The sequence below is a fragment of the Galendromus occidentalis genome, unplaced genomic scaffold, assembly GCF_000255335.2.
Source record: "Galendromus occidentalis unplaced genomic scaffold, Mocc_1.1 scf7180000077494, whole genome shotgun sequence".
Taxonomy (NCBI): Eukaryota; Metazoa; Arthropoda; class Arachnida; order Mesostigmata; family Phytoseiidae; genus Galendromus; species Galendromus occidentalis.
Window position 1 is genome coordinate 223,863 of NW_003805482.1, and position 17,143 is coordinate 241,005.

Sequence of the window (17,143 nt, forward strand, 5' to 3'; positions counted from 1 at the left end):
TCCTCGAAAAAATCCGCATTCGAAATCAATTAAATCCGCTGAGAACCGCCTCTGATTGACTGAGAATCGCGCGTCGAACACTGTGGCGCCATCTCGTGAGTTTGTGGTGGAACAGCGAGGCACTACCGCTGCTACTGTAGATGCGATGTTGTCATAGGAGATCATTGCGAGCGAGGGCAGTTGCCAGCAAACTTCGGCTAGGCTTCACCCCAGAGTATGGGGAATTGTTGCGGGAAAGGCGGGACGTCGGGCGGCAATCCCAAAGTCTTCTTCGACATCAGTGCCGACGGCGAGAATATTGGACGGATCGAGATGGAGGTGAGTGAGCGAGTGAGAGGGAAGCACCGTTATTGAGGAAAGGGTAGAACCGCGATTCCTGGCCCTGGCTGACCAACCTTGTTCCTGCGATTCTATACGAATACCAGATTGAGGGGTGAATAAGCTCCGACACGGGTTATCCATGGCTCGATCCGTAGATGATCAAGTGGAACAGTAACTATCAAGGGGAACTGGAGCATAGGTGTCCCCGGTACAGGATAATCTCCGAATCTGCCCATTTTTCTCTCAGCATCTGAGAGCGTATCATCCTCAGACGGGATCGAGCTCTCAGGTTCCGACTCCTGGACTCCATCATTCCACGCAAGGGTCTAGATCTGAGATGTCTAATTCCAGGGACGTCGTACCCTGCTTCCGAATGAATGAGATCGAGCCGTTGTCCGGCTAACCGCGGGCTAGAAAGCGGCTCGAATTATTATCCCAGGATTTTTGACATTCTGTACCGAATGAGATTTCACCGACGTAAACGCAGAATAAGAACAAGAAAACCTCAGTGTAATAGTTGCTTGAAGAAACTCGAGCCTTGATATATTTAAAGCGTCTATCTTTCGTACAGCTGAGGGCTGACGTGGTGCCGAAAACAGCCGAGAACTTCCGCGCGCTCTGCACCGGCGAAAAAGGATTCGGTTTCGAGGGCAGCATATTCCATAGAATAATCCCAGGTGCGTCCTGCCCGGAGGTCTTTTGCTCTATTCCTGTTTATAAAAATCAATGCAAGAGGGCTGCCGTACGTATACTTGAACTGGAACGACCCCTCTCCTCCAGATTTCATGTGTCAAGGAGGCGACTTCACAAATTTCAACGGAACTGGAGGCAAATCGATCTACGGCACCAAGTTCAAGGACGAGAATTTCATCCTCAAACACGAGGGACTAGGAACGCTGTCGATGGCAAACTCCGGTCCGAACACCAACGGGTCACAGTTTTTCATTTGCACGTCGGATACTTCTTGGCTAGATGGTAAACATGTCGTTTTCGGGAAAGTCACAAAGGGGTTAGATGTAGTGCGTACGATGGAAAGTTATGGTAGCCACAGCGGAGATACCACGACCACGGTCAAAATTGTGGGCTGTGGAGAAATCTGAGATGTTTTCAATCCACAAGTTACCAGTCGGATCAAGGAGTTGTATTTCATCTCTTTGAGCTCATCTCTCTCCGAGACCAGCTCAAATGAGAATCGGAGCACAATCTGTGGATCGAGTGGAGCAATTAAGCTGTGAGCGAGTGCTTGGATAGACCCTTGAACGAATGAAGCAGTTCCCCTATGATCCCTTGAGTTTTATTCCATGGCTTCCGATCTGACAATATAAGTCGCATAGCCCGGAGATATCTGAGCTAATTTATTACAACACAGTCTCTGAGATGATTTTCTGAGCAATTCACAATTGGACCCCTTCCCGGAGACGTGTGTATCACGTGATATGACCCCTATACTAATCGAGACGATGCACGACGGATCAGGTATATTCCAGTTCGCAAGACTAAAATCAGAAAGGGAGGTTCTCTAGAAAAGCGGACATGACCCGACAAGCGGTCGTCCGAATGCTCCCCATAAGATCGCAGATTTCAGGAACAAAAGCGCACAGCGTCAAGGCAGAATACGTCTCGCGGATTCACGATCCCAGACCCGTCATGGGAGCCTCCTCCACCAAACGTGAACGTTCGCAATGGTGAATGAGAAGATCGATGTTATCTACACTTGGAATGAAACTCCGGGCGAAGGCTGGCTCTCGACGACTGGAACCTGCAACGAGCATCCGCGACGTGACGGGAAGACGCGGGAGCTCGGAGCATTGACGGACCATGCAACCAACCCACGCTGAGAATTCCACTTGTGCATTCCCTTCCTCGGTAGAATGCCGAGATTCTAGGCTTCTCGTTGGAAAAACCTCTGACGTACTCTCAGCCCAGGACGTGTCCCCTGGGAACAATTCAGTCCAAGTTCTCGGCCAGGGCTTGCTTCAACAACTTCATCATGGTCACTTTTTCTTCGTTTTGATCCTCTTCCGCGGTAACTCGCTTTTCCAACTTTAATTTCTCCTGAGCGATCGAATGCATGGCCTCCTCAATTGTACCTTTGGCCACGAGCCTGTGAATGTGAACTTCCCTCGTCTGCCCGATTCGATGGCAGCGATCCTCCGCCTGGAAATGAAACGGATTATCTCTCCGGAGTCTGACGGTGGCTGCAGGGAGCCGCTACCGCGAATAGGCTTCGATGCGAGCTCTTATACGCCACTGATTCCTGGAACGGCGATCGCGCTTGAATTTCGAGGAACGTACCTGCTTATCGTTATACGGGTTGAAGTCTATGTCGTGCAGAATAACCACATTCGCCGCAGTCAAGTTGATGCCGAGTCCACACGCTTTTGTCGATAAAAGGAAAATAGGGATCGTTTCGTCGTTGGAAAACATGTCGATCATGTCTTGACGGTCACTGACGGGAGTTGATCCATCGATTCGCAGGTAATTGTATTTTCTGCGGAACGAGATAATCTGCATTGCATTTTTCCTTCCTTGATCATGCCTCCAATAATTTGTTTGCGATAGAAGTCGTAGAGCCCTGTATTCCCGCGAGAATCCCCATGGCTGCAATACTACTCACAAAATGTGGAGGAACTTCTCGACGATGTCCAACACCATGGTGAACTGAGAGAATATCAGAATGCGGTTCTTTTTTTCCAGATGTTCCTTGATCAGGGATTGCAGATGCTTGAATTTCCCTGAATCGAGTATCAGGGTATCTGGCAGAAGAAACTCATCCAGACACTCCCCGAACTCCCCGCAGAGCGCATTGAGTTCGAAGTCGCTCATAACTTCCATGTCTTCAATCACACATTCGACGGAGCTGTCCCGATGGCTGCGCTGTTTACATATTATCTTTGCCATTCGGGCCAGTTTCTTATCGTCGTAGAATGTTCTCATGAGCAAAGGGTGGTTGGCGGCCTTTCGGAGCTGCATCAATACCGAACCTTCCGAATTTACATCGTCCTCGCGACGTTCAACTTTCGTTTTTTTGAACGAGGTTACCTGGGGATCGATTCGAGTTGAATTTCGGATATTTCGAACAAGTTGCGCTCGAGGTATCCTCCGACCTCGGACTTGGCTTCGCCCATACCATGCGAGGAAGAGCCCTCTCTCGGTATGTACTCACCAGCTTCTTATATAGTTTTTGCTGGGGTTCGGTGAGAGGTACATGCTCGGTCACGTCGTGTTTTGTGGGAAGATTGTTCAAGACATCGGACTTCAACCTGTGGATTAAAAATAATCAGTCTGACTCAAATGACCCCCTAGACGAGTCTCGCTCTCGCTCTGATTCGCCGTCAACCACAGACTCTGCCCCCTCCGATCAGAACATGAAGCAGAGCAGGAGAGAGATTCGCTTACCTCCGGAGAACGAACGGCTGCATGATCGACTTTGCCTGGTTGATGCGTTCACGCTCGAACTTATTCCTCGCTGAATCACCGTCTCCTCCAGCTGAAACAGAGCGATGCTCGGTTTGTAGATCCCCAAGGTTGACAGCCCTCCGGATTCCCCGGGAATATCGGTATAGGTAATAAATATTGTACCCTACGTGTTGTAACACAGACCTTTGGCACCCTTGAACAGAGATGTCATATGGTCCCGTTTGTTTGCAAAAAGATTCGGCATCGTGAAAGTCAACAGTGACATGAGCTCGATGAGGTTGTTTTGTAGCGGCGTCCCGGTTAGCATCATCTTGTAATTGGAGTTGATCTGCATCAAACTTTGATATCTGCAAGGAGCACATCCAGTCGAAGTCACTCACGGAATGATCCGTCCGCTCATGGAATCACCAACAGCATAAGCATGATCTGCGGCCCGAAAATCTCGACTGAATCTACCTCTGAGTCATCATGTTTTTCAGCATGTGAGCCTCATCGAAGACAGCGTAGGTGAACTGCATTTTCTTGAAGAAACCACGATCCTCGGGCGTCGAGGAAAGCGTATTGTACGTTGTGATTATCACATTGAAACTGATTCGGTTGTTGACCGTGTCTAACCTCAGGATTTTTCGGTCCTCTTGAGGTCCCGAATAGATCACCACCTACGGAAGAGGGACGCTTATTCATTCAAAGGAACGTACGACACCCGAGACGATCGGATCCGAGGAGAAGACCTCGCCCCATGATAGACTCCCGAGTCCCGACTTACGAACCTTCAGCGTAGGACACCATGTAGTGAACTCTCTATGCCAATTATCCAGGGTCGAACTGGGCACTACGATGAGATGAGGCCCCTGAATATTCTTCTCGAGGAGATGAGCTAGGAACGCGACGACCTAGAAAAGCCGAGGTAGTTCAACGATAAGCTCCTCCGTTTCTTTCTCACTTGGGTCCCGTTCGCTTGATTCCTACATCGTTTTTTCGGAGTCGGCACTGACCTGTATCGTCTTCCCGAGACCCATCTCGTCAGCGAGGATTCCATTCAACTTTTTCTCGTGGAGCAGGGACATCCAGTTTACACCTAGAGAATAGATAAAGAGATACTTCGAATTCGCATCGAGTTCCCGATTCTAGTTCGCTATTTTTGGATAAGTCGCTGCTCAGGAATAGATTCGATATCGCTCGATTGGCTCACCGATAAGCTGATGAGGAGCCAGCTTGAGGTGACTAGATAGGATCGAGGGCTGCTGCCTTATGCTCATCGTAGACTTATCGTGCAGGCGCTCTACTTGGTGTCTCATCTGTTTAACGATTCCATCACAGCTCGTCATTAGCTTCGCAATTATGTTCCGAGAGCTCAGGAATGACTGTACGTTGTTCAAAATGTCAGGTGTGAGACCCGAAGTGGATTTCATGGCCTTCACCGTGGCTTCATAGGCTGGAATAATACAAAAATTATGCATCAGATTTGAATGAAGGTTTGAAGAGCGCGGGAACGACCGGATCTTCCCGAAGCTCGAGCCCATAACACGAACTTATGCTCCGATGCCATCGAATCAGGCGATGTACCCCGTGCGTGCAGAGTGGATAGTTGCGCAGTACACCGAGAATTTCACTCACAACTGAATGGACGCATCGAGAGAATTTTTTCTACCCTTTTCTTCGAGAGATTTGGAACGGCTTCCAATTCCATCTCGGTCGCCTCGTTGAGGAATTCTAAAACCTGCCGGAAGGAATCATGTCACATCCGATCGCATCGCCAGAACCAGTCCCCGCTAAGATTCGAGGATGATTTCCGAGAACGCTGTTGACAGCGGCAGACAATCTTCCTACCTGTTTGCGTATTTTTGCCAACTCCGAACTCGGCTGTGCGAGTCTTTCATCTTCCGACTCGGAATCTGGAATTCGCGGATCACTCGATTGAGAAATCTGTTCATAGGCAGAAGACTACCGATTCATTCTCCGGGCTGATCGAGCTTACCGGAACTCATGTAAACCTTGTCCCGTTTGGTTGCTGACTCGTCTTCGTCATCACTGTCGGCAAAGCGAGCTCTTTTGAAACGTTTCGGCGGTGAAGACGGAGTGTTCGTTTCTACTCGTTGTGCAGCGTTGATGGCTGCGTACTTGTGCGAGTTCTTGGCTTTTGTGGGTCGTTTGTGCGCTAATTTCGCCGTCTGTGAATTGACAGATGAAGCTGCATGAGGAGATACGCCACCATGTCTTCTCCAGCGATTCACCAAAAAAATATCCGTCCAGCTGATTTCGACTGCTTGGACTCACGTTATGGGAGACGGTGATCGGTGACACGCTCGTGCTCTTCGCCTTGTTCTTATCGACGAGTTTCATGTACTCAGAGTCGAGTTCCTTCATGGCTGCTTCCTTGTCCCAATTGTGGCGGACGAGACAATCCTGGATTTCCATCTTGTCGATATCTGAGAATCTCCGTTGGAAGTTCTGCAGAACTTTCTCATCATCTGACGCACTCTGCACGGAAAAAAATTTCTGAGCCTGGTGGTTTCCAAGAGATATGACGGCATAGTATCCTGACAACATCGTCAGGGAAGCTGTTGAGGCTCATCGATCCGCTCGAAGGCTTCACTACTCCCTCTTCTTACAATAAACCAGCCACGGAGCGTTTGCGATACGTGTCGGTCTGACTACGCTTTCGAGCCCGTGACATGAGTCCGAGCATCGCGTCGGCCTCCACCATGTATTTGACAGCGGGCGGAGAATACTGACACCCCTCGATTCATCTTTGAGTTTACATTTTCTCTGTATTGTATGTTCGAAAACGCTAGTGAAAGGGAGTATCACCTTTTTCAGCTCCGGCGCCTTGCTCTTCAAGTGAGTGATCTCATCTGAAACCAGCGATCAGAATTCGTAGAACGAAACCCCGAAGTATTTCGGCACTTCTGCACTTAGTGTCGGGAGCAACGGAATAGGCTAAGGCACACCACCACATTTCAACTTCCGCAGGACACTTCTCCGAAACGTGCATTTGTCGGAGACATTCATTGAGGGCAGGAGCTCCAATCGAGTCCTAAATCTCTTCACTACAAACCTTGGTCCGCATCTTCCGTATCCTGGCGCTCTGCTCCCCCCTTGAGTCCATTGTAACGAAACTTATCTACCCAGCTCGTTGCCATTCTGAACTCGGTCAACTGCACCGGTGCACCTGATCACAAGCACGACCCGGATTTCCAACCGTCCGTCCTGGCGATAAACACCTCTTGATCACCGTTCGAGTCCGAAAAACCGTCTGTACGTCAGTGCCTGCTCGCGTGCCGCCGGATGCGATCGCAAATTAGCAAGCGCCGGGCTTCTTACGGAGAAGCGCCAACTCTCCCCGCAGAGAGTTGCGGGCGCTCTGCAAAGTGAGGGCTGCTTTCTAGGCGGGAAGTTTTGAAAAACGTCCCTTCGAACCTGTCACGGAAGGATTCAATTGGTCCGGAAACGGACTGCTTCTCAATGCACCCACAAGAATCCGTCAGTTTTCGCTGAGACCGTCGCGGAAGCGACCGAAGTACCGGAGACGAGGGGAGCTGGGTGTGATCTTCGCCACGAAACACCACCCCGGTTCGAGGCTACGGCGCGCGCGCGCTCGCCCGCCTGGTGAGACACTCTCCTTGTGTGACCTGATGGGGCGGCGGTCACCGTACGCAATTGTGTTCAGGATTGAGAGGGTCCAGGACAAATTACTCGCGGTCTTTTGGGGGGGTGGATTCGACGGGATCTGTCGGTGGGATCAGAACGAATGCATTGATGAAAACAGTCGCGACCAGTGCGAGATATACCGCGGAAACCCCCTTGAACAATGATTTCAGCGAGGCAATCACTTCAATCGATTCTCCTCGCGGAGAATGGTATAAGGTATAAGGATAGTGATATAGAGACGGGGGTGCTGTAGACTCTAGAGGATGACAAGGGAGGATCTCCGAGACCGGGAGCTTCCGTCCCGTGGATTGCGTCGATAGAACTAGCTGAGAGATCCGACAACCAATGCCTTCATTCCATTTTTCAATTGTGTGCGGAACAGTGCATACGCGGCTAATTGAGCCAGACGGAAATGAGTCTCGTTTGCGCTGCCGGGAAAGAGAATTCGAAAATTGAGAGCTCAAGAGTGGTGGATGTCTGAAAATCTCGAATTTCCGCGACGAATCAACGGAACATCTGGCCATCGAGTCGGGGAACGCCACCGATTCTGTTCGTGCATCCAAGGAGTCTGATACCGACAACTGATGGGAATCGTAGCGGGTGCTCTGTCAACAATGCTAGCTGGCGTTCGAATCGAAGGCCTTGCTCCCCGAACCGATCCAAGCTTCAGACGGATTCACAACTCGGTGGGAACCTGAATTCGACACATCGGCATCTAGATCGGTCTTGTATGTGCGCTTCTACTGGATTGGACGGATGGACGGATCCAAGAAAATCAGAGCATCATAATATCTGATCACCTGGGTGGATCTTGATGCTTATCGAGAACTCATTGTTGTATAAAACTCGTAAGAATCGGTATAACCCATGCCCAGTCCAGTCGTTTCGGTTCCGTCGCAAAATCAAGATTTTTTATCGATTCTCGAGCTTTTCCCGCGGAGTTCCGAGCGATTATTTCCCGCCTACTCGTTGAAATTATTACTCGCTGACGGCGACCCTACTTTCTCAGTCATCGACGAGTGTGTGACGCATTTTCGGAGAAAAACAAGCAGGATATCATCAACGGTGAACCTGGAGGTACAACAGACTCGCTGTGCTTCGCACATCGGAGAGCTCACTTATCCGCCGATGCCTCGGAGAAATTCATCGGTCCCGCCCCCCGAAGCCCGATGCGCGAATCCCGGCTTCAAGTCGTCGAGAACCGCGGCCATTGAGGAGCTTCCACTAACGAGGACTCCTGCGCTTCGGATAGTACCAGTTGTTTCCGAATGAGCGGGGAATCTCCAGTACATAATGGGAACGGCGCTCGAGCGAACCCTGGTAGCACCCTGGAAAAACAACCCCGTCCGTTCTCACGCGGCACAGAGACCGCTCGATGTATCCTGAAGTTCGAATTAGGCATTTTCCGACTGGAATCGGTCAGGTGGAAAGACTTCGTCGACTAGATCTATCTACGTGGACTCATCGACACCGAAAAGATCGCATACCCCGTCCGCTGTCGATCGAGGAAGTCTTCACAAGCTTTCAGGTTGTCAGCTCGCGACTAAACGACGGAACGCAGCGTTCTATCCAGAAATTCGAAAATTAGCCGCCTTCGGGTTTTGAGATCCGAATAGTTTTGCTCAGCGTATCGGGATTCTCCCCCTGTCCTCCCTCCGATGAGGAGCTCATCGGATTCCGGAAAGGATCTTCGCCGGCGCTTCTCGAACTCGATCCGCGGATCCCCTGCTTGCCGAAAAAAGTGCATACAGGAATGCGACGAAAAATGGCGATTGACCATCTCAAACCACCCTCTGCACTTATGGGGCCTGCGTCTGCCGCTCATAAGACTATCGAATGTGTTATCGGAGATGTTTCCGCCCGCGGAGATAAGGGCAGCTGATCATCGCAATACTCAAGCTGAGACTTTCCTTACAGTTCGGAGCAAGCCGACTTCTCCGCGAAATTCTGCCGTTTAAGCTCTTGTCTGTCATCCATAGTTCAGTAGCTGGTTACGTGGAATCTGCCTTCCTGCACCATTTTCCAGTTCCAGCTCAATCGGGAGTGCGCAATTCTGAGTGAGAATAGTAAAGAGGCGGGAGAGGACTCAGTGTAGGACAAATTCATTGGATTCGACCACAGAAAAGTAAGTCTCGCATCGAAGTCTTCGTGTCCGTTGGGGACTGCGGTTGCGAAGTGGTATGTGAACATTTCCTGCCTCGCGATAATCCTCGATCGCCGTGCCCCAAGTAAACGCTTTGTGAATGAAAACACCGGGGCTGAAAAAAGAGGGAGCGCACGGACTGCAGAGAAATTCTCCCGACGTACCTGTGGAGTCGCCGCGAGTTCTCAGCCCGTCTCAAGCAGCCCAGTCCCAGACCACGGATCCTTCGAATCGAACACATGCGGCTTGAAGCGACCCCCTAGCCCCCTGATCGATTTGCGTCTGGTGGTCCTTTGATAGAGAGTTAGATGGTCTTCTCCGCAATATCTCCAACCAAGTCCGACTGTATTCAATTGCCTCGCCAACAGTGCGATCTCCTCCTGGCGGTATCGGCGATGAATATTCACTCGACCCGACTCCTCGAGACAATATGAGGAGTCGTCTCATAGAATGTGCTCTGATCGATCAGATTTATTGTTCGACTACCCGAGTTCACTTTAGCAACGCAAGATGCATCCTTAGCATAGGCTCCTGGGTTGCACGAGAAAGTTGATTTCACGTCTCAGTTGCTCAGATGGAGCTCCGATGTATGTTTATCCGCTGTTTTTCCTCCACGAATTATCCAGAAATTCAAAGGCATCAGTGTGACGTTCGCCTCCAGCTGGAGCCAGAAAATCAGACGCCTGAGCCTGGTATCGATTTTGTTCAGGAGAAGTGTTCGATACCAAGCGAGAGGAAGCGGTTGACCGGAACAAACTTTGAGGTCCAATCTCTCAATAATTTTCTCGAGAAGCTTCGGAGACGGAAGAGAAACTTTCGGTCTTCGTTCAGATCGGGGGATCATATGAAAACAGAATAACAGCTGTTTGCTATTTTTATGACCGGATGCTCAGCTCGCGCAACCAGAATCGGAAGCTCCTATATTGGCGGAAGGAATGGCTGACCCCGTATTGAGCTGTGATCTGAGCCTGCCGCTTCGGTCGGCGCCGGAAACACATCCGAATCTTCGGGTTGAGTCCTTAGCTGCGGTCGACCCAAGCAGTACGTTTTTCTCGGTCATTCAGAAAACCTTCCGCATGTTCTGTCGTTCTCGCTGAAACGGACGTCGATGCATTCCAACGAAAGCCACTATTTGGCGGATCGGAAGCATGTGTGTTCTCAAGCCGCTTTTCCGAATTGAAAGGCTGATCTTCTGGCTGGGATTGGAAGCGACCCTGCTCGCTCGAGACACACCCTCCTTTCTCTATCCGAGTTGAGAATCTTTCTCGCTCATCGGAGCTCGACCGTAGATCTCAGAGAATTCTTGTTTGTATCCGTGTTTACAAACTGTGAAGGCCTCAGGATCTCTCATGTGTTTCATGGACCTCGACATTGTGCTCCACCGCCACTCCAATACGATTCATTCGGTGAACAACAGCAAAACATGGAGAAATTCCGCACTTTTGTCCTACTAGGACAAACAGCTGCAATAGTTGCTCCGATAATTTTTCGCGAACTAACAGGTGCGATGTGAATTGAGGCCTTGCCAAACGAGTGTTTCCCGGATGTTCGATGAGCTTCCGTCGTGAAGAGTTGTCAACAAGGAGGCGATAGATCCATCGCTAGCTCGAGATTTCCGCGATGGAATGTTTTCTCCGGACGATTTGAGACGGTCATCGTAGTGGTGTTCATCGTAGGGCTGCTCTGGCAACAGCAGCGAGGCACTATCTTCTCGCTCTATACCAAGGCTACGAAACGAACTTCACTCTCTCTCCAACCACTGTCTCAATGACATCTAAATAATTGTCTCGCTAAGACGTATTCCGCATATGTGCATGCCGAGACGTCTGTTTTTGGTGCTCACCCAGCCTATCCCGTTTTGATGAGGAAGGCGCTGCCGTAATCCTAGATCATGACAAAATCCACTGTCCTGGCTATCCTTTGAATTGAGTCCGTTTATGGAAAATAGAATTTAATATCTTGTTTCCTTCTTCAGGATCAGCGAACATGTTCCTCTTCGATTGGATGACAGGTGTACTCGGCTACCTAGGTCTCTGGAAAAAATCCGGGAAGCTATTATTTCTAGGGTTGGACAATGCCGGTAAAACCACCCTACTTCACATGCTCAAGGATGACCGAATGGCTCAACACGTGCCCACGTTGCATCCAACAAGCGAAGAGCTTTCAATAGGGAACGTTTGTTTCACAACCTTTGATCTCGGAGGGCATCTGCAGGCTCGTCGCGTATGGAGGGATTACTTTCCCGCCGTAGATGCGATTGTATTCCTCATTGACGCATCCGACAGAGAGCGATTCCTTGAGGGCAAAGAAGAGTTGGACCATCTGTTGATGGACGAGCAGCTGGCACACTGTCCTGTGCTCATTCTCGGCAACAAAATCGACAAGCCAGGAGCAGCATCGGAGGTACGGACTTCTTGGGGACTGTCCTGTAAATAACATGCTTTTTCTCCCTCGGTCACTCTTCTCGCCGAAAACAATATTTCGGATGCAAACTTTAGTTCAGGGCGTCGCTCCGGATAGGACTCTAATTGCTAATGAATTCCAGGATGAGCTTCGACATGCATTCAACCTCTACTCAGTGACCACGGGCAAGGGTCAGCGACCGTCGGAAGGAGTTCGCCCCTTGGAATTGTACATGTGCTCTGTCCTCAAGCGACAGGGATATGGGGAGGGATTCCGTTGGATTTCGCAGTTCCTCTAAACAGCTGCACCAAACTCATGCGACCAGCTGATCGACATGTCAGTACCATTATGACAATATCCAATCTGAGTCTGAATCAATTGTCTCGTGCAATTTCCTTGACGGCGGTCCGAGCGAGCATCGGAAACATCAGGCTTTGACCATGGAATTATTCGCAGAGATTGATACGAGAAGCCGGTGACATCAGAAACCTACATCAACATCCGACGGCCACTTTTCCGCACATCAAAACATCGCTTTTTGGATGTCGGCCCCCTCCCAAACTTTTGCAAAAAAAAGGAACTGCGCCCTGGTCGTCTGCTGCCAGGAGAGGAGCATTGGAAGTGAAATGAAGCAGCGCATAGCCCGTGATTGATGATTTTGGAAAGAATAAATGGAGCAAATTTTATCCTGATCGGGACCACCTTCTATCGGTGAGAAGAATCCGTGTCCGGCGCTTCTCTCTTACATGCTGATTGTACAGGTGGACCTTGGAGCTACGTTCCCAGTCTCTTTCCTGCGCTGATCCATCATGAACATCCCTTTGCGAAAACCGAGGGTTTGTGTAGATCTATCAAACACATCGCAGACGTTGCCGCCCCACATTGGTCGCCTTGAACTCTGACCATTGGGATGACAGCGTGAGCTTAGCTGTTAACCGCCGCAGAATATTGAAAACCTGGAACTCCGGCTAATCCACTGGGAAGATAAATATTTGTCTCGATCATATTGAAAGTTTTCGCAACATTCTTCAGAGCGCCCACCATGGATGCCGACGTGGCCTGTTCGCTCTCCCAAGAGACGGTGCTGAATATTTCAGTGTCTGAGAATCGAAGCGATCGAAATCGGCTTGGGGCACGTACACACCTATTCCTAATATGAAACAAAATATTTTCCGGACCGCGTCCCACGGTCATTTGGTGACATGGAAATATCACGACGAGACATACTATGTACAATAGGCCACACCGAGACGGAATTCTCTGGAAACCTGCTCTTTCGTCATTCAATTGTGGTCTCCGGTCGATCCCGGTCCTCGGAGCGCTCTTTCAGAACTGCGCCAGGAAACTATTTCTCATGGTGCTGCTTCAGCTCCTCTTCGCTAGTGACCCGTTTTTCCTCATATTCGCAAAGCTACCCGTATTTCACTGCGATTGGGCCGCGCGAATCAGTCGGTCGGGATATTTGGTTATTGATCGGCACCAATTGTCTGTGGATCCAAGAATTTTAAAGACTTGCGCTTTTTTACGCGCCGCGATCAGTCGGAGGGGATCGTCAATCTCCCGTTAGGCTTGATTCATTCCCGGCGGCGAGTGCTGTTTTCGACTTGGAATTGTCTCTCACGTGCGACCTCCAATCGCGCTTTTCGACGTGCGAGCGTTAAATCATATCCCCGACGTCCAGACTCTGATAGGTATCGGCGGTATCGCCAAGTCAGTATCGTGTATCAAGGACGCATCAGGAGCCACGAATCCCGTTCAGATCTATTGCTCCAACGCCCAGAGCGTGTGAGTCGCCTAAATCCACTTGTGTACCCATCAGGAATTTCCTCTTTTTTTAATAGCCCGGAGAAAAGAACTTTCATGCGGAAAAGGGATGCGCTCTGTCCGAGCAGGAGAAAATGACTGTCAGGGAGCGTGATTCCTTTCCATTCAAGGTCGGGGTGCCCAACTGTGAGCTGATTCGCTCTTCTCGATGGTAATAAGAAATTGAAGGCTTCGGCTGCGGGATTCGAAACGATTAAGAGGTAGACGCCGATCCAGGTGGATTCGGCATTGGCACGGGGACTTCAAAACGACTCGAATATTCTTTTCCTCACGCGAATGTTTCCTGGAGATTCCCCTTTTTCGATCGTACAATCTGCGTGAACATCCGCGGGATTCTCCTGGATCTTGTGAATGTCTCTCAGGAAAACAATCCGCGTATGCCCCAAGCTTCCCTGGCAGCCAACAGATGAGTGAAGTGCGGGTGATCGGACCCAAACAGTTTGACGCCGTCCACCACTCGCTCGGGGGGGGGGGATTGCTCGGGTAGTGGGGCTCTTGGAAAATCGCGACTGCCGAGGTCGATCCCACGATGGAATCCCCCTTGAATTCGCTGACAATCATCAAAAGGAGCTGCCGAGTTCCCAAGCTAACGCTTAGAGATACTTCATAAGCGGACTCACGGACGATAGAATCTGGAGACGGTTTTTGGAAGAATAAATCCGTGGCTTTATTTATACAATAATTTCATTATTTGTCTCACGTTCCGTGCAATAGATTGCTTCGTTGTGATCAGCTCCGGATTCGTCGAGCTTGTTGTCTGACGAAGGAATTCCGAAGCGCGTACGAGGTGACGTACTGTCCGAGGTTCAAATCGATTCCTGTCGCGGTCTCTCACGACCTCGCTTCCGATTTTCACTCAGTTCAAGAGAAGGTGTCTTCGCCGTAATATTCGCGAAGAATTGCCATCGGTTCTTCCGGGCTTCAAAACATCCATTGGATTCTCTGGCGTAGACTAAGTGTATTCGAGGTGCGTTTGATAATTCTGCGCCTTTCAAGCAACCGTCAATCAGTCACACATAACAGCGAGTTCGAAGGGAATTGGATTACATTAAGATGAGTTGTAGCATCTCAGAGCTTGGCTCGTTTGATCGGTCGGTCTCGGCTGAAGTTCGTCTTTTCCAATCGAAACGCCAATTTTCGAGGACATATACGCACGGGAGAACCTTCGCCGAATCAGCCTCATTGGATGCCCCATGTTAAAAGATCTCTTCTTTCGTGGAAAAAGATCTCATATGTGCTCGGGAGCAGAGCCATCAGATCTTCTGTTTTCCGATCTCATAGCGGGGCTCACAATATAACGAATGAAAAAGGAAAAGCGGAATATCGGGGACGATTGCATTGGTTAAGGGACGGATCCACGAAAGATCATCAATCATCTCTGATGGAGTCGCTACCTCTCGTGAAGGAGCTCATCGATCGGTCGCGGATTCCGAGCGCATATCGTTTCGAGCGGCCAGCTGACGAGATACAGGGCCGGAACGGAAAGTGCTGGCGAATGCGTCTCGTCTCTCTACTGGTTTTCGGTCGAGGTATTCTGTCCTCCGTCTGTCGCCTCTTCATCATCTGAATAGTCTGTTGGTTCGTCGCCGGGCTTGAGAAGCTTCCCGACAACATCGTATTTTTCCTTAAATTGCAAAAACCATTCTTTGACTTGATCCATCTCGGAGCTTTTGAGATCTGATAAATCATCGTAGACCGGTGGGCCCTCGACGGCTTTCAGACAAAAAGTGGCCAACATTCGGGAGGCGTCTCGTCCTGCGAATGCGGCATAGCGACCTCCTGGTCCGTAGTGATGGCCTGCCCGCGTTACATCGAAGACAGTGCCGTTGACGGCGACTAGGATCCTTCCGTCGTTCTTTTCTGGGCTTCCGTCAAACTCACGGAGTTCTTCGACGGTCATATCGCGCCGTTTCAATTTCGGTAAAACTTTCACTTTTGATTGATTATCGTAGGGCGCGCTGTCTCTCCTCGGTCCGAACAGTGTCCACGCGAGAGCAGCTATGATCATAGAGAGGACGAAATTCAGAGGCGTGCAGAGCTCTTCCCACAGATCCGACATCCTGGAAAGAGAAATGTCGACATATGGTGAACACTTCAGTCGGAGATATTCTCTTGTGGAAGGAAACTCAAGCGAGAGGGCTGTAGTGAGAGAATAAATCCACACTTCTCATGCACCAAAACTGCAGAACCTCATGAATTGAATATTCGCCTGTTCGTCTAATATCTCCATATCAATTTTCTCAAGCAAATCAGAGCGGCCATCACCGGAGCAGCCTGGCGAAAACTAGGACTCCGAAAAAGGGATCTTCGAACAACGCAGCAACAGAAAATCGGGAGCAAGGAGATTCGCTGACTCTCGAGGCGTCCCCGATGTACAAAGTTTCGAGTACATTTGAGGCCTCCAGGCCTCCTTCGTGAGAAAATTGATCGATTGCGGCTCAGAACCAGTCACTGACTCGAATCTACGCCGAAGCCGGATTTCGATGAATACATTTTCCAGCACATTTTGGAATCGCGTCCGCATGGAGTTCGAGGTCACCTCGAATCATCCTCGCTTTGTGACCAGAAGTTATCAAAGCGGACATCTTTTGTTTCGATTAGGTACACGAGGCAGCTGATCTTTGAACCTATTTGAGCGCCCGCAGCAAGATCCCGTCAACAACTAGGGAAGCATCAATGCAGCCGAGCGAGCGCTCGCAAAATTGGTCAAATCGCACTGTCATGACGAACGTGCAGCTGGTAACCACCCTTGTGGGCGGCACCAAGGATTGTTCCGGAAACTCGTGACCCTTGATTGCTCTAAAAGAAACTCTATAGCAGTTGGCACCCGAATAGAGCTCGACACGCTCCGGGTCGACAGATCCTTCCAAGGAGCACTCAGACTGCCTAAAGGAAGTATCTGACTCGACATGGTCTAGCGCCGTTGTAGCTCCGGCGGAGCGCGGTACCGGTTCTGAGGCGACTCACACAGCTGATCCGCCGGACACTTGGTCCGCACGAGATACTCCCTTCCGTTCACTCAGAAGCGGAAAAACTCAAAGCCTATCTGAGACGGCGCCGATCGGCCAGAGGTGCGAGGGTCAAGCCGGGCGGCCGGCCGGCCGAACGGCACGCCGGCTGACTGTTCGTTTGCCTAACGAGTCGCTAATTTATCTAGGCAGTCCTACTGCGTATGGACAGTCGTCAGTCCTCCCCGTCTAGGCACTTCCTGGAAGACGGTTCTGTTGAACATTCCGGAAGCGTCAGACATACTTGTCTGTCCGGATGACACTTCGTTCGAGGCGGATTGCTTCCGATCAGAAATTCATGTTTTCAGGGGAGCAATTGTAAATGAAAAAAAAATGTCATCAATAAAATTTCGTCCGGATGGGTGGGGAACGG

The 17,143-nt window shown here is 50.2% G+C and overlaps 3 protein-coding genes and 1 pseudogene across 3 annotated transcripts; 2 read left to right on the plus strand and 2 right to left on the minus strand.

Moving 5' to 3' along the window:
* Positions 1-240: 240 nt before the first annotated feature.
* Positions 241-1,523, plus strand: LOC100908321 (peptidyl-prolyl cis-trans isomerase). The gene is made up of 3 exons (XM_018640626.2): positions 241-318; positions 893-998; positions 1,102-1,523. The coding sequence occupies exons 1-3, from the start codon at positions 313-315 to the stop codon at positions 1,419-1,421; spliced, it is 432 nt and encodes a 143-aa protein (XP_018496142.2). The 5' UTR covers positions 241-312; the 3' UTR covers positions 1,422-1,523.
* A 147-nt stretch (positions 1,524-1,670) lies between these two features.
* On the minus strand, positions 1,671-6,965 carry Etl1 (SWI/SNF-related, matrix-associated actin-dependent regulator of chromatin, subfamily a, containing DEAD/H box 1). The gene is made up of 16 exons (XM_029112318.1): positions 6,800-6,965; positions 6,553-6,596; positions 6,019-6,222; positions 5,720-5,912; positions 5,572-5,636; positions 5,359-5,461; positions 4,934-5,176; positions 4,737-4,819; positions 4,512-4,634; positions 4,198-4,400; positions 3,925-4,088; positions 3,721-3,811; positions 3,488-3,584; positions 2,939-3,363; positions 2,617-2,812; positions 1,671-2,478 (listed from the first exon to the last, which is right to left on the minus strand). Exons 1-16 carry the CDS (start codon positions 6,882-6,884, stop codon positions 2,269-2,271), a joined length of 2,529 nt encoding a protein of 842 aa, XP_028968151.1. The 5' UTR covers positions 6,885-6,965; the 3' UTR covers positions 1,671-2,268.
* Positions 6,966-9,341: 2,376 nt separating this feature from the next.
* On the plus strand, positions 9,342-12,624 carry Sar1 (Secretion-associated Ras-related 1). Its single transcript, XM_003746262.2, has 4 exons — positions 9,342-9,517; positions 11,511-11,938; positions 12,081-12,274; positions 12,395-12,624. Exons 2-3 carry the CDS (start codon positions 11,522-11,524, stop codon positions 12,234-12,236), a joined length of 573 nt encoding a protein of 190 aa, XP_003746310.1. The 5' UTR covers positions 9,342-9,517; positions 11,511-11,521; the 3' UTR covers positions 12,237-12,274; positions 12,395-12,624.
* Positions 12,625-15,272: 2,648 nt separating this feature from the next.
* LOC100908604 (membrane-associated progesterone receptor component 2 pseudogene) lies at positions 15,273-16,793 on the minus strand (annotated as a pseudogene).
* Positions 16,794-17,143: the final 350 nt, after the last annotated feature.

Coding starts and splice junctions, on each gene's coding strand:
- LOC100908321 (XM_018640626.2), top strand. Junction 999..1,101: donor ATTCCATAGAATAATCCCAG/GTGCGTCCTGCC, acceptor CCTCTCCTCCAG/ATTTCATGTGTCAAGGAGGC.
- Etl1 (XM_029112318.1), bottom strand. CDS start 6,884: ATGGCAACGAGCTGGGTAGATAAGTTTCGTTACAATGGACTCAAGGGG. Junction 3,812..3,924: donor TCTGTTCAAGGGTGCCAAAG/GTCTGTGTTACA, acceptor GCTCTGTTTCAG/CTGGAGGAGACGGTGATTCA. Junction 3,364..3,487: donor AAAAACTATATAAGAAGCTG/GTGAGTACATAC, acceptor ATCGATCCCCAG/GTAACCTCGTTCAAAAAAAC.
- Sar1 (XM_003746262.2), top strand. CDS start 11,522: ATGTTCCTCTTCGATTGGATGACAGGTGTACTCGGCTACCTAGGTCTC. Junction 11,939..12,080: donor AGCCAGGAGCAGCATCGGAG/GTACGGACTTCT, acceptor AATGAATTCCAG/GATGAGCTTCGACATGCATT.